Below are 15,436 nucleotides of genomic sequence, written 5' to 3'. Positions count from 1 at the left end.
TTGCCATGTGTCTGCCCAGTTCTGAATCTTGTCTGAATCTTGGGGAACATTGTCAGAGCAGAAGGAAACAAGTTTTATTCCAGGACAACCTTGTACTTGGCTTGATTCATACGCCCTTCACAAAGACAAATCTGCCCGATTCCAGCCTTGCTCCAATTTTCAGCTTTGCCCAACACCTGGTCATCTAATGGTTAGACGGAGACCTGGTGAAGCCTACAAGCTACAATGTCTTGCACCCACTGTGAAATGTGGTGGAGGATCGGTGATGATCTGGGGGTGCTTCAGCAAGGCTGGAATCGGGCAGCTTTGGCATGAATCAAGCCAAGGTTGTCCTGGAAGAAAACTTGCTTGTTATTTTGACCAGTTGTCATTTTCTGAAAATAAATGCTCTAAATGACAATATTTTTATTTGGAATTTGGGAGAAATGTTGTCAGTAATTTATAGAATAGAACAAAAATGTTCATTTTACCCAAACACATACCTATAAATAGTAAAACCAGAGAAACTGATAATTTCGCAGTGGTCTCTTAATTTTTTCCAGAGCTGTATATATATATATATATATATATATATATATATATATATATATATATATATATATATATACACACACACACACACACACACACACACACACACTAAAGCAGTGTACTTCTGAACTAAATAGTTATTTAATAAGGGACTGGTCGGGATTTTTCACTTCAATTTATTATTGTTGAAAATGACACTTCATTTAAGTTAAATATCCAAGGATAAAGGCGTGTAATATAAAAATAAATGTAATTTAAGAGTACAAAGAAAGGATGAGGGGTAATTACAGATAGCATCATTTCTGACCTAAATGCATACATTATCATTATGGCACACTGAAAAGTATGGACCATTTTAACTGGGTACAGCAGTACACTGTTGAGTACAGACAAATTCAGAATCCTTATGTAACCAAAAAGTGCAAATAAAATACATGTACAAAGGATTTTGTAAATAGAAATGTGGCCTAACATGGTAATTGATTTATTTTCAAATAAAATTACATATGTGTCATTTACAAAGATTTTAAATGTGTTCACTAGACTTTTCTGATATCTCTACAATGAAAAAAATGTAATTGTTCACCGCCAATTAATCTCTGCCAAAGTCACCCAGTGTAGCAACCACAGCAACTTGCTTATAATGCAACCTCTGATGATGGTGTAATCCACTTAAATGAATGTGGAAACGAAGTGTCAACAAACTGCCATTTAATCAGATGTTCCTGTGAAAAAAATAAATAAACATCAATGTACAGCAGTGGTCAGAACAAAGCAAAAAGGCATATTAGGAAATAAAAGGTGCATTTTAATAATTTAAAATTGCATCCTAAAGGGACAACAATTATAAACAAGATTTTAGAACTGAATGTTTGAATTAGTCAGATCAAAGCACATGTGGCATGTGGTTATTTACATATAAAAGCAATAGTATACTGTAGTTATTTATGATTTCCTTGTTACCATGGTGGCTATTTGTGCTAGTTTTTTTTGTTTGTTTGTTTTGTTTTTTTGTCAGAAAACTATTTTCATCATTTAGACATCCATTAATACATGTTTGTTTTTTTTTGTTTTTGTTTTTTTTTTTCCCCATTCTGTTATTGTGATATAAATGTAGGACAGAGAGTGCCTCCTGCTGCCCATGGTAAATAAATCATATTTTATCTGTGAATCTTTGTTCTCGTCTACGTTTTCAAAAGCCTAACAGTTATGTTTCATGTAGGCAATCGGAAAGACATGATGCGTATCTATAACTTGCTTTCTATAACTGACTGTTATTAACGTCTGTTATTAACAATGAACTGAAACCACATTGCTTCGCATCTTGTTTCAAGATTTATCTTACTGCCTAACTTGCATTGGCATAATATTGTAATGCTTTAAAAAAAAATAGGAAAGCAGCAGGAAATGTACGCAAGCAAGCTCATCTGCATGTCACACTTAGTTAAAGAATTCACACGGCTTTCCAAATGTGCTCATAGAAAGCACGCAGAAACTGTGTATATTCCCGTTATCTTAACAAATGCTATCAGACTTTGTATAAAAATGACCACTGAAAGGCTGTAATTTTTAACCATGAACGTAATATGGTGCTAACAGAATTTTAACAATAATAATGTTGTAATACATGAGCTTTTATGTCAGCCCAACTGATAGATCCTGATCAGCTGACACATGCTTATAATAAGGATTGCAAGATTTCTGTATTCGACCCTCAAACCAACTCTATGTTATTTAAATGAGTGCTAACCAAGGATTTAAAATTTGTTTTCTTATTAGCATTGGCAACATGCACTTCCACACTAATCTGTATGACAAACATCTTTGCTTGTTTTGATTTTACTTTAATATAAGCTGATTTTGTTCAAGAATTACTCTGGCATTGTATATCTTTAGACTGTGCTTCCTGGTTCACTTTAACTTCCTGTGTTAGACTCACTTCAAGGTCTACCAAAGCAAGCCCCTTTGGCCAAACCATAGAACTTTATTTTTATTTTTTTTTTTTTAATATCACAGCAAGTAATAAGGAAAAAGGAAGTGAGACTTTGCATGTCCCAAATTAAAGCAAGCAAAAAAAAAAAAGATCTTCGGTACAAGTACAATTATTTTATAGCCTTGGTTAACACCTTTTAACTGTAATTAATTTATCTGTAAAACCCCTCTCTACTGATGTGCCACAAACCTTTTTACATCTAGACATGGTAAAGCCAAAATGTTGAAAGAATGTCCAAACATATTACAGTTTCTATCAGTCCCACTAGGTTCACAGGTTTTGGTTTTCCTAATCTCTTTTGATTTGTAGACTTATCCTACTTTATCTACAGTCCTACAAAAAGATAATAGAAATTTGTTGAAAACCCTGATGTCCCATATATAGTGAAGCAAGGATAACACAAGGATAATCAATGCAAGCTTCTCCATAGCCCAGTGTACGGGCCACAAACCTGAACTAATGTGGCAAGCCACTTAATTTGCCTCTCTCTGTGAGGTGCCAGTAGATTTCACTTACACCAGCCTTTCAAAATGTAAAGCGTTTTAATTATTTTGGCAGTTGCCCCTAGGAAAATTTCAAAAATATTGTGCTGATAATTTAGTGTAAATCTATGAGTAAGTATACCTCTGACCTTAACGTACCTCAAGGGTTTGTAGGTCAATAGTTACTGAAACTGAATAACATGATTTAACACACTTTTAGAAGCAAATACAACATGTAACACTTGTTTTTATTTTTTGAAAGGAGTACAACAACATTATAAAACTAGCAAGAAAAACAAAAATATACCTTTTCAAACTTTCAAGTTATTTACTTTGTTTTGCTAGATGTATTTCACTGTTGTATTTTCCTTACAAAAAAAATCAAACTGCACTAAATCCAGCCTTTTAATAACTTAATGTTTTGAAAGAGCAGGAAACCAATTCTTATCTAAACCTTCCAAAATGTTTGCACTTACTGACAGGTGCAGTTCCCCTAACCTGAGTCAGTGAAGGACAGGATAATAATTGCTGTTTTCCTGATGTCTTCTCCAGCATGCAATGTTCTCTATTTGAACTCCGTGGACATGGAATCTCTTACTGGTCCCCAGGCCGTTGCCAAGGCGATCTCACAGACTCTGTCCGCGAACCCGCCACCCAATGCCACCATCGTTCACTTCAAAGTATCTACACAAGGCATCACACTCACTGACAACCAGAGGAAGTAAGGATAAGTATTTTTACTGCTATAACAATCTTCAAAATCCAAAATACAACTGATTAAAACCAGGATGGTGGTTACATTGGTTCAATTCAGTGATTTATCGTATTGGAACCTGGAACAAAGACTAGGAAGGCACCAGACCTTGACGTTGAAATGGTGTTCCCTGGTGATACTGTCTTTATAATAACCTTCAACACATTGGTATCGTTGTCCACCAGTGGTCATTTTTCATCTCACTTCAGAAATGCAACTTTTAAAAGAGTTTAACAGTTGATTTTAGTTGAAATAGTAAATGGTACATAATATATGTTAGCAGAGGCAACAGTAGTGAATAATAGGGAACACACATTAGAGAAGATTAAGTTCTTGTACGGGTACATCTGCTACTTCACATTACTAATTTGACCTATTCCAGAAAACAAGGGTAGTTAAAGTAATTAAATTTTATTTTTAGATTTCATTTTTGCATGCTCTCCAGCGCCTCAGATTCTGTTTTACTCAGGTTGTTGGGCCAGAACTGGGAGCCATATTGTCAACTGGAGCAAGGAACAATGGCACACCATTTAGTGAGCAGCTACTGTAATTGTTGTATTACTTGCAACCCACAGCTGTGCATTAGAGGGTGTTGGCACTTACTAATATAAAGGAAGCTTGTCTTATCTACAGTAGGGTGAGTTACACATCTCTGTGGCAAACAGCTAGAATTGAACAGCAGCTCCTAAAGACAGGCGAAAGCACATAAACACAAACCTATCAAAAAGTGATTGCAAACATTAAAAAAAGAAGAAAATGTCATTTGAAACTACAGTAAAAACAACTTCAAATTCTGCATCAACCCTTAAAAAACATATTTAACTGAAATAAAAAAAAAAAAAACAGCTGAGATTAAATTGTTGTTCTGGTTTTGATTCAAATAACACATTACAATGTGTCTTTTGAACAATACATCTATTAGAAGACCAAATTAGATGTTCCAGTCTCTTCGGCTATGTAGTTGGTGTTTTTTTTTTTTGTGTTGTTTAGTATTGTTTTGTTTTTTGTATGTTCTTCACGTTGATTGTTTGCTATGAATAGCTATGTTGATGTTAGTATGGGCATTTGGCTTCCATTATACTGCCAGTGTATGCTTACATAAGTTTATTATTTTCACTTTTTCTCAGGCTTTTCTTCCGTCGCCACTATCCCATAAACACAGTCACATTCTGTGACCTGGATCCACAGGAGAGAAAGTAAGTAGCAGCGTCTCTTCTTTTTATTTTTAAATGTTCCACCAATTCTCAGTTTTGTTGTGGTCTGTACTGATGAGTCTGTGTTGTGTGATTCAGAGCCGTAACAGACGAGTCTGTTTTTTTTTGCATTGTAGTTAAGATATGATCGCTGGTTTGCCCCAAGCCTCATCCCTATTACACTGATATGGGCAAAACAAACCCAACAGCTAGCAGTGTCTCTCTTTTTACTGTTATTTTTAAAAGCATGACAACTCAGCTATTGATGGGCCTGGGGATGTAACCAGTGAAAATTATTATTTCCACAATTGTTTTATCATTAATTCAAAGTGGAACTGGCCCCTTGCTGATGTGAAAATGAAAAGGTTTAGAAAACAAGAAACAATCAATTCAGGAGTTTCACTTAAAGCCATTCAAGTAATGGTTTACACCATGTTTCAGAGACCATTATTAACACTAATCTTGGCTTATCTAAGGTAACATTCATTATTCCAAGATTAATGCAAGTGTGTGAAACCAACCTTCTATAGATGCTTTTTTTTTTTTACAGAATACAAATAATCAGTGCAATTCTTCCCTTTTTCTAGATGGAACAAGGCTGATGGTGGCACAGCAAAGTAAGACTGTTTATAGTTTTTATTGTTATTTCTTTTTTAAACTAATGAACTAAGTAATAGTTTTTCTTCCTGCTTTGGGTTTGTTCCTGTCTTGATTACAGATGTTGTGTCTTATGAGACAAATCAAAGAGTGAGCGACTTTTTACTGGCAGTTCCTCACACTGATTTATTTAGGTATTTCAGCTATTCTACCAGGCTAACACATTGAGACATGCCGATCTCATTACCATGTGCTCTTGGATGTGTGACCAAAGCACAACATAAAATAAAAACATCTAGTGACTCTGTAAAAGCTGCTGAAAAAAATAAAATGTGAACTATAAAAACTTCATAAAGCCAGTGTTCAAATTTTTTGAAAAATAAAATGTGTATAAATAGTACATATTTCAAATCAGGGTGATCAAAGCTTGAACCTGCAAGAGTTCAGCCAAGCCAAGCAGATATCTGAAAAACGATGCTCATTTTTTGTTTTTCTGGGGATTCATTTGTGCCAGGATAAAAATATTTAACAATTTATGTGGAGTTAACTGTCATTTGCAAAAACCTGCTGTTTGACACTAAACGTCTGTCTCGTTCCTTGATTTATCTTTGTAATTGGCGCAAGAATAAAAAGTTGATATTATTCCTGCTTTAGAACAGCATGTGCCATATTACTATACGCAGGGCATGCAATTCAGAACACCCTAGCATGTGTTATTGATTATTTACTCTGTCGCTTACCATTAAATTAGTCTTTGTCAAAGGCTTTTGTAATTTCAGTTGTAGTACAATAAAATCAAGCATAGACATGTCTAAATGTACGGACCCTACAATGCAGAGCTTTGTGCATGAGTGTCTTTCACATCATTGCCAAGTCTGGATTGTTGTATTCCTGTGAAAGAATTGTGCTGAAATATAGGTGTATTATTCTGCACAAACAAATCAGTATGTAAGTCTATGACCAACTCAACTTGGAAGTTGTGTGCATATGTTAATGCAAATCTCCCACATCTTAGACCCATGCTCTTCTACTGCAGGTTTAGATAAATATAGCTCTGTTGGTGATCGGTCTAATTAGAAACCACAACTGTTTCACACTCTCTGCAATTAGAGCAACCCGGGGCCCTGATTACATTCTGTTCCTGTTTTATTTGACTAATGAAATTGTTTTGGGATGCAATGGCACCTTAGGATATGAGTCAGAGACAATTCAAATATTTTTTTTTGTTGTTGTTGTTGTTGTTGTTGTTGTTAATGCGCCACTATGCCCATGTCACAATGTTCTATGAACAGTCTTGTGTAACTGTGCAACTTTCAAACTCAAAGAACCACATCAGTCTACCTAGCTACTGTAAACTATATTCCAGCCAGCCATGCTATCATTTGAGTCCCAGCTAGTTTTTCTGAGGCAGAAATTAACTATAATAGACATAAGCACCACTACAGCTGGTAATTTCTTTGTCTTTTTTTTTACATCCCTTCAGGTTCTTTGGATTCGTGGCTCGTAAACAAGGAAGCACGACAGATAATGTTAGCCATCTCTTTGCAGAGATGGACCCAGACCAGCCTGCCACCGCTATTGTCAACTTTGTCTCCAAGGTGATGCTCGACAACCAGAAACGATGAGCTACCAGCGTCGGCCATTTTGTGTTTCATGAGTCAGGAGGTGTTTTTTTTTTTTTTATTATTTTTTTTTTTAATTTTGTGCTAGTGTTCCTTTGTATTGTTCTTGGAAGGACTTGGAGTTGATCCGAGATGGAGATAGAGAAAGTGCATCATGGGATAGAGGCAGTGCTAGTGGTAGGGGAAAATCTCGATTTATCGCATCAAAAGAAAAAGGTCAGGGAACTTCCTTTTGATGGGAAGTAACAAAAGCAAAGTTGAGTGAATGGGATGCTGAAATCTAACCAGCTTTTGGATTAATTAATCAAAGCTAGGTGTTGGTTTAAAACCCCAAAGAGAAACTTGCCATGTTTTAAAATATAAAACATACCTTAACAAATGGTGATTTCTATTTGAAGATATTGGTCTTTAACAGTGTGTAGAAAATTACAAATGGCATCTACTCATCCTTATGAAGATGACATAAAATAATATGGATGTACACTTTGTCTACCAAATAAAACGTGTATAGTCATTTATAATGGTTACTGGGCTCTGTTAACAGGTAGTGGATGCTTAAAGGGCTGCAGCTATCGTCACTCCTCTAAATACAGTCAACCTGTAATGGATGGAGGCAACACCATATATTGGTTGGTAACTGCCATGATAGGTCTAGGATTACAATCTAGATTGATTTGTTAATCCCAGAACATGGAGATTTCAGTGGTTGGAGGTGGATTACTCATGTCTGTGGACACAGGACTCCTGAATGTACTGCGTTTAGCTGTAGTCTTGTTATTAGGCTTTGCTTTGCTTTCTAAAGAGGGTAAGTGCCTGACAGAACACATATTTGAAATGACTTTTCCTGCTTAAACACACACTGTTCTTCAAGAGATAGAAAGACTCAGAATTAGGTGCAAGTGAAATCAAAGTGGTGCCCTTTTTATTGCCAAAACAAGCATGATTTACTTCAGAGTCAGACAAGTATTTAGTGTTAACCGACCTTATTTAGTGTTAGAACTAGACAAACTGCTAGATATACCTACACCAACTATGAAATGTTGCTTGTAGAAATGTTGACCATACAAACAGTCACAATCAAGGGAATATAAAATTCGATGTTAAACCCCTGTCAGTTTTTGATCTATTTGCAAAAAGACTCCCATGCCTTAGAAGCCTGAGTTGAAGACTTAAGAGCCAAAGTATACTAAATCTTATTTCAGCCACTGTGTGAGCAAGGACACTTTTTGAAACTAGACTATTGCATTGGAGCAGTTGATGGACCACATCAATGTCTTTTGAGAAAGCCAGTGAAAAAAAAAAAAGAACAATTAGAAAACATTTGGTTTTGCATCATTTCTCTTAGTAGGAATGATGTTTTTTTTTTTTTATTTCATAGAGTAAGCGGGTTAAACAGATGAAAGATTACTGAATCAAATGTCTTTTTTATTTGTATTTCCACAAGTACTAGAACTGAAGGAACTTTTTCAGTGAGTTTTGCAGGACAAGCCATTTTCCCTGTCAAAGGTTACATCTTCTCTCTTTAGACACAAATACAAATATAGCTACAACATCATATAAGTAGAGATGTATTCCTATCACTGCACAAGAAATGGCCTTATAAATATATATTATACCGAAAAGTTAAGTAAGCTAATCAAATATATATAAAAAAAAAAAAAAAGTTACTTTACTAAATATTTATTTTTTGCCATGTCGCGCTAGTTTAACTGATATATACAAATCATGTATAGTCTACTTAAGAGAAAGCATTTAAAAACAAATATTTTGGCTAAAAATGCAAAATTGACAGATTTTAACAACATTTAAGAAATATATAAGATGTAAAATGTATGTATGTTAAAGCTTGTCACTATATGAATATTTTTTTCACTCCTTTATTAATTCTTTCATAATATTCTTCTGTGTCAGGCATATAAAGGGTTAAATTCACAGAACGGATAGAAAAGAAAGGAAAATATCTATCACTGTTTTTAGAACTATGTGAATATATGCATTGTATGTGTTTCAGTACTAAAGTAAAATATGTTATAAGGGCAACATAAGGAACAAACATGTACCGATGTATATTAAAGTTAAAGGGAAGGCCAGGATTTTTTACACTTGACATGTTTAAAAATAGTTCAAGCACACAAATAAATATAATTTAGTCTTAGCTCAATTTCTAATTGGGCTTTTGAATTTATGGATAAAGAATTGAATCCCACATTTTCTACATTGGTCTGTTTGTTTACTTGCTGAGAAGAGCAGCTGTTTTCAGAGAGTAAAAAGAAAAAAGTACAGTAACAAGAAGGAAACTTTCAATGAAGAATTGTGTCAAGTGCATAGAACCTGAAGCCTTTTAAGAAGAGTGATTTTGGGTTGAATTGCTGGTGGGAGTTTTCTGTATAAAAAGGAGCGAAAGCAGGAATGAGGCATGCCAGGTCATTTAGAATCCAGCCAACCCATACAAAGAAAGAAATGCTACAGTGTACAGTGTGCCTTCGCTATATTGATAAAAAGAGGTCTAGCATTGGCTACTAAAACAGAAAGAATTAAATATCACATTTAGACTCGTAGTACTTCAATTTTAAAATATTTTTATTCACACCAATGTGATACTCATAAAACTTTTTGCTTTGTTTTGTTTTAAATAGTAACTAGATGCCTGACATTGATCTACTTTCTACATTAGAATCCAGACTCCCATTTTTTTCTGAAATATCTTTTCCAAAAGAAGCAAATAGTCTTTGGAAAGTCCTGGATTCGAGTTTTAAAGTTAGCGTGGCTTAAGATTTGCTGCCATCTTCTGTTGCAAACTGCTATTACCATTTGGCAATCAATAGAGAGAGAGAACTAACATGCCTTATAGCATGGTTCACTGTACAGTACTGCACTGCATACTCTTGTAACTGAACAGAAGGATTTAGAGGGGTGTCTTTGTCTGTAATAGCTGCTGTGATAAAATGTATGTTGCAAACACCATTCTACTGTATTCTGTACATTATGATAGCAGAGACATGTCTATATCAGAGTTGAACTACAGTATAGCCTCTAATTTTCCCAGCTTTCCCATCCCTGGGCTGCTTCGTCACAGGAGGACAACTGATAATTTCTAAGCTAACCCAGGCTTGCCATAGATACCTCGGCTCACTTATATATAATTATATAATTCACATCATTTGGCATTTAATTATATAATATATAATTCACATCATTTGGCAATGATGTGGAAGAAACCAGAGGAATACACCTGCAGCGGACATCTAAGTATATCTAAGCATGCCAAAGGGCATGTGTTATGTGTGCTGCCAAAACAATATCTCTTTGGGTCATCCAGCTATAGCACATTTGAGATATTCTGAACTGGACAATTATCCCAGATCTTCACGAGGAGCATACATAAGCACACCTGAGCATGTTGAAGGACAACATACTCATTTTCTTTTTTGGACACCCAGGTATAAAAGTTAGAAGCCCATACCTGAGCTCAGATAGCTGGTACCTATTGCAGTGCTGCAGACTCCAGACCAGCCAAACACAGCAGAATGCACTCTTGAAGTAAAATCCTATAAGGTCTAGAAGAACTACTCTAGCCCGACTTGTATTGGAAGTGAGTATTTTTTGGACCACAACAGCTTGTCCTAAAATAGAACTCCCCCTGGTTGTCGAAGAGCGTGCCCTGTTTTTCAAAACTAGCCAAAGAAAGAGTGAAATCACACTCCCTGGTATTAGTAAATAATTCCTCTTATGCTTTCTTTCTCTTAAACCACCTTGCTGGAATATCTATGTATATACAAATATTTCTTCAGTTACATAACATACATATTGTTGGTTTATAATAGAAAAGCCACATTTATTCAATAATCTTTAACAAGGTTTCACAAAAGTCCCTACTTGAAACTTGTTGTTGTTTTGTTATTTATGTGTTCATGGATTTCAGGTTTACATGAGTAGCTTTGGTGAAGTTTTATTATTATTATTATTATTATTATTATTATTATTATTATTATTGTTTATCATCCTACCTTGCTTTTAAAATGTTGTACCGTCCCTCACCTTTCAGAAAGAACTGGTGACATATGGTACTTCCAATTTGTCTTCAGACAACTGATGAGGTGAATTCAGTCCCACTAAAAACTTTATGCACTTAAAAGGCTGGGGAGGTAGCTAAACCGAAAGAGCAGTTATCGACTAACAGATACACCAAGACAATAAGCAATCAAATAAAATACTTTCACCTGATTACTTTTTTGACTAGACTACAAGCATGCCTAAGCATTTCTTAATGTTTCTTGAAATGTCGTCCTTTTTTTAAACTACAGACAATATAAAAATAGTATGTACTGCACATAAACTGTGTGTAACTGACAAGTAGCCGTGGATAGTAGTTTAAGGATACATTGTATCAACTCCAGTGTGCCAAATAATGTAAACATTTTCCATTTTCCTTATACTATAAGTCTTTATTTGTTTTATGATACTAAATTCACTTAAATACAATACATTAAATGGTGTTTATGTGAATTATTAGATTCTAGGACATAAATGATACATATATTGTCTGGATATGATATCATATGTTAGAAACTGTAGTCGAAATACATCCTGGAATTTGTATTGCAGTGTATTGCTGATTTGAAATCCAGCAATCTAAACGATTTGGTAATTCTTGATTCAATGAGTTCTCCCAGATACCAGTGTCCATTTACATGCAAACACATCATTTTTATGATTTCTGAAGAACGTCTTGTGTGGTCGGTCCAGTGGTTTAAAAAAAAAAAAAAGGCTTGTAACCAGAAGGTCCCTGATTCAAATCTCGTCTCACTCACAGACTCACTCTGTGACCTTGAGCAAGTCACTTAACCTCCTTGTACTCTGTCTTTCAGGTGAGGTGCTGTTGTAAGTGACTCTGCAGCTGATGCATAGTTCACACACCCTAGTCTCTGTAAGTCACCTTGGATAAAAGTGTCTGCTAAGTAAACAAATAATAATAATAATAATAATAATAATAATAATAATAATAATAATAATAATAATAATAATAATAATAATAATAATTGAAGTCTTTCAAATCTTAAAAGAAACTATCAAACCCTAGCCAATACTTTCAGTTCAGCATAGAATTCAGGACAAGAGAACACAGTTGAAAATTAAGTGGAGACTTAAAGTAGGACAGAGGGTAGGAAACACTTCTTTATACACAGAGTGGTAAGATCATGGAATGGATTAACTAGCTATGTTGTGATTCCAAATCATTGCGATAATTTAAGTTAGACAAAGTTTTGAGATCAATCAGCTACTAGAAACTGGACAACTCTGATTGGCCAAATGGTCTCCTCTCCTTCGTAAATGTTCTTATTCATAAAACAATGAAATCGTGCCAGCAAAGTGGTTTAAACTTTTTTGTTTTTGTTTTTAAATAATTCTATTTTCTATTTTTGTATTGCATTTCCATTGCTGCCACTGTCTCCTTGTGCATACCTGCTAATCAGTGTTATACTTTACTGATAAAAAAGAAAAAACGACAACCCTGTTTTTGTATTTATATAGATAGGACGATAGCGTCTGTTTTCTATCCCTTGCTCTGCGAGGTACCTGCTTGTTTGAGATATCTGTTTTTGGTACAGAATGTGTGAATGTGCTATCATGGCTGTACAGAACTCTTGTGTATTTTACTTTGCATATTATATTGTATGGCTTTATTGGTTCTGAAAAATAATAATACAAAATAAATAAAAAGCAATACAAATCAGTTATATTAAAATATACCATTGCTTGATATGATACTGTCTGGGTTTTTTTTTTTTTTCATTCATTTCTGTCCTAATGTTGTTATTTACATTTTTCATTTTACAATCATACAAAAAGGCTGAGAATGAGAACACTGACTTGCTCACAATGAAAATGTGTTTAGTATTATTTGTTTTGCATTTACACTAAAAAGAAAAGTGGAAATCGATTTAAACATTGGTTTGTATGACAGGATACCTTAGCACTTTCTCCTTGAGATTCGCTTTCCTCCCCAGAATTCCTGCCTATCAATGAGAATCCTTTGTGGTTGCTAGGTTACAGTTAATACATAAAAGATTTCTAAAAATAAACCAAATTAAAATTGATAGACGTAGAATATTTATCAAATTCTTTCCGTATTGCTGGCATACACCGTACCCCCACTCCATCATTTATATGCTGTCGCTTATTAATTCTAGCCTGAACTAATCTATTCTATACATTGTTCAAACACTCAATTTTGTAGTAACTGGCTTTTTGAGATGTGTTCAACATGTATCAATGACCATCTTAGACATAATCGCAAAACAGTAATAATTAAGCATTAAAATGGGCAAACAAAACCTGTTTAAGTCTAAAATGTCATTACCCAAATGGAATCCCTCATTATAAACGAGTAATATACTTTCCAAACATATTTTGACATCAGCCAGGTGTTATGATTATATCCTGGTAAAACAAAATGGCAAAACATGTTCCGTATATACAATTCTAGTTTGAAAAAACAAAAACACTTTGAATTACTATTCATGAAATGTTCGGTTTGAGAATGCCTGTAGGCAGTTCAGTAGTATTGCTGGTGCATTCATGCAAGACAGCTCCCATTGGAATGTCCTGTTTAGCTGGGCTTGTGCTTCTATTGTAAGTATTCTCTGTTGGTACACATAAGTATATGATCTGATCTGATCAGACTTGTTACAGGAGTCATCCAACCAGAAATTTGTCTCACATGACTGACAGGTTTTTACACTTATAATTTCAAAGCTGTTTTAAAATGGATGGTCTAGTGCACTGGAATTTGTGATCTGTCCTCTAAATCACTGCAGGAAGAACGATTAACAACAACAACAACAACAACAACAACAACAACAACAACAAAAAAAAAAAAAAAAAAAAACATAACAAGTGAACTGGCTTTTCTGTTCCATACTACATCATTGATCATTATTCCTGAGTTAGCTGTTTGACATTGTGGGCAATAATCCTTACACTGTCAGTGCACTAGAGCGTCCATTTTGAAAAGAGCTTTGAAACAGACTTTAAAGTTCTAAGTGTAAAACATTGTCAGGATGTTAACAATTAAAAGAGCAATTCCAGGTACATTATTTAAACAGTTGCAGCAACACGTCAGAACATGTAACAATATATTTTTCGGAACCCCGCTACTTACTCTTTAATGGAAACGACTTGAAGCAGCTTCAGATGCATGTATGCAATTCATAATAATTGCAAGAATGTTTTAGTTTATTTTAATTGTATACAATATGATCAATCCATAAATTGGAGGTTTGTATTATTTTAAGACACTTTTAATATATATAGAAACCTTTGCAAAATCAACATATTCTATAAAACAAAATATCTTTACTATATTTAATTCACTGTTAACATTTCTATGTAATGACTAGTACATGTTACAATGTCACTTTGTACAACGATTCTTCTTCTTCATATTATTGATTTCTTAGCAGGGGCCCTTGTCCAGGGTGACTTACAGTTGTTATAAAATAACAAATGATAAGAATGGCTACATTATTCAGGGATGAACAGATACTGCAGTGTAGATGTCTGTTCCATTGTCCAGCCCAGACAGTAACAAAGCTTCACCTGTCTATAGAAAATTATTAAATCTAAGATTATCCAGCCCAAAACTGGTTAATGCATGAAATATCCAGCTAATTTGATTAGTTAATTCTAGACTTTACTGGTTAACCCCAGTTGTAACCTTTATTCTAACAATTTTTAATGCTTCTGTCCACTAGATGGCAATATAGCTCCAAGAATAATTAGAGTGTCTGAACATCCATTTAGCTTCAATACATTTTCCCCTGCTGCTGAAATCACGATTTCCATTACATGAGAGTAGATGTTAAAACTTCATGCTGATTTGAACTTGGCTTTCACCAAGATAAACACCAACTAAGACGTAGCTTTACAGCAAACTAATGTGGTCCATCTGCAAATCCATCCATTTGCATTTCTTTCCATCTGATGATGTAAATATCCTTCTACCTGGTGTTGATGGCTGAATTGTAATGCTGGCTCCAGAGAACAACTTATTTTGTCTCCTCAGTGTATAAGCACAAATTGGCTGAGATACTGGCTCTGGGGATCAACCACAGTGCAGTCTCCCCAACGTATCAGCATGATAAACCATCTGGATTGAGCTAAGAAGGGTACATCTCTGTGGTCTTCAAGTCAGCACCTTCCGTCCTCTGTGTTTCGTCGACTAGCCCGCGACATGTCAAGAGGGCTCTACAGTGATTCTGGCA

The 15,436-nt window shown here is 34.7% G+C and overlaps 1 protein-coding gene across 4 annotated transcripts in view; it reads left to right on the top strand.

The window, feature by feature from the left end:
- The window catches only part of LOC121322595 (tensin-1-like), a 287,308-nt gene extending 275,430 nt beyond the window's left edge, over positions 1–11,878 (top strand). For all 4 annotated transcript variants that reach the window (XM_041262743.1, XM_041262744.1, XM_041262746.1 and 1 more), the window contains 5 exons: positions 1,649–1,675; positions 3,559–3,727; positions 4,888–4,956; positions 5,541–5,570; positions 7,034–11,878. In XM_041262743.1, the coding sequence (XP_041118677.1) occupies positions 1,649–1,675; positions 3,559–3,727; positions 4,888–4,956; positions 5,541–5,570; positions 7,034–7,175 (437 nt within the window). In that variant the 3' untranslated portion in view covers positions 7,176–11,878. The remainder of the gene's footprint in view (positions 1–1,648; positions 1,676–3,558; positions 3,728–4,887; positions 4,957–5,540; positions 5,571–7,033) is intronic.
- The last annotated feature ends 3,558 nt before the right edge of the window (positions 11,879–15,436 follow it).

Source organism: Polyodon spathula, chromosome 11, assembly GCF_017654505.1.
Source record: "Polyodon spathula isolate WHYD16114869_AA chromosome 11, ASM1765450v1, whole genome shotgun sequence".
NCBI lineage: Eukaryota > Metazoa > Chordata > Actinopteri > Acipenseriformes > Polyodontidae > Polyodon > Polyodon spathula.
This window is presented reverse-complemented; position numbering and strand designations above follow the sequence as displayed.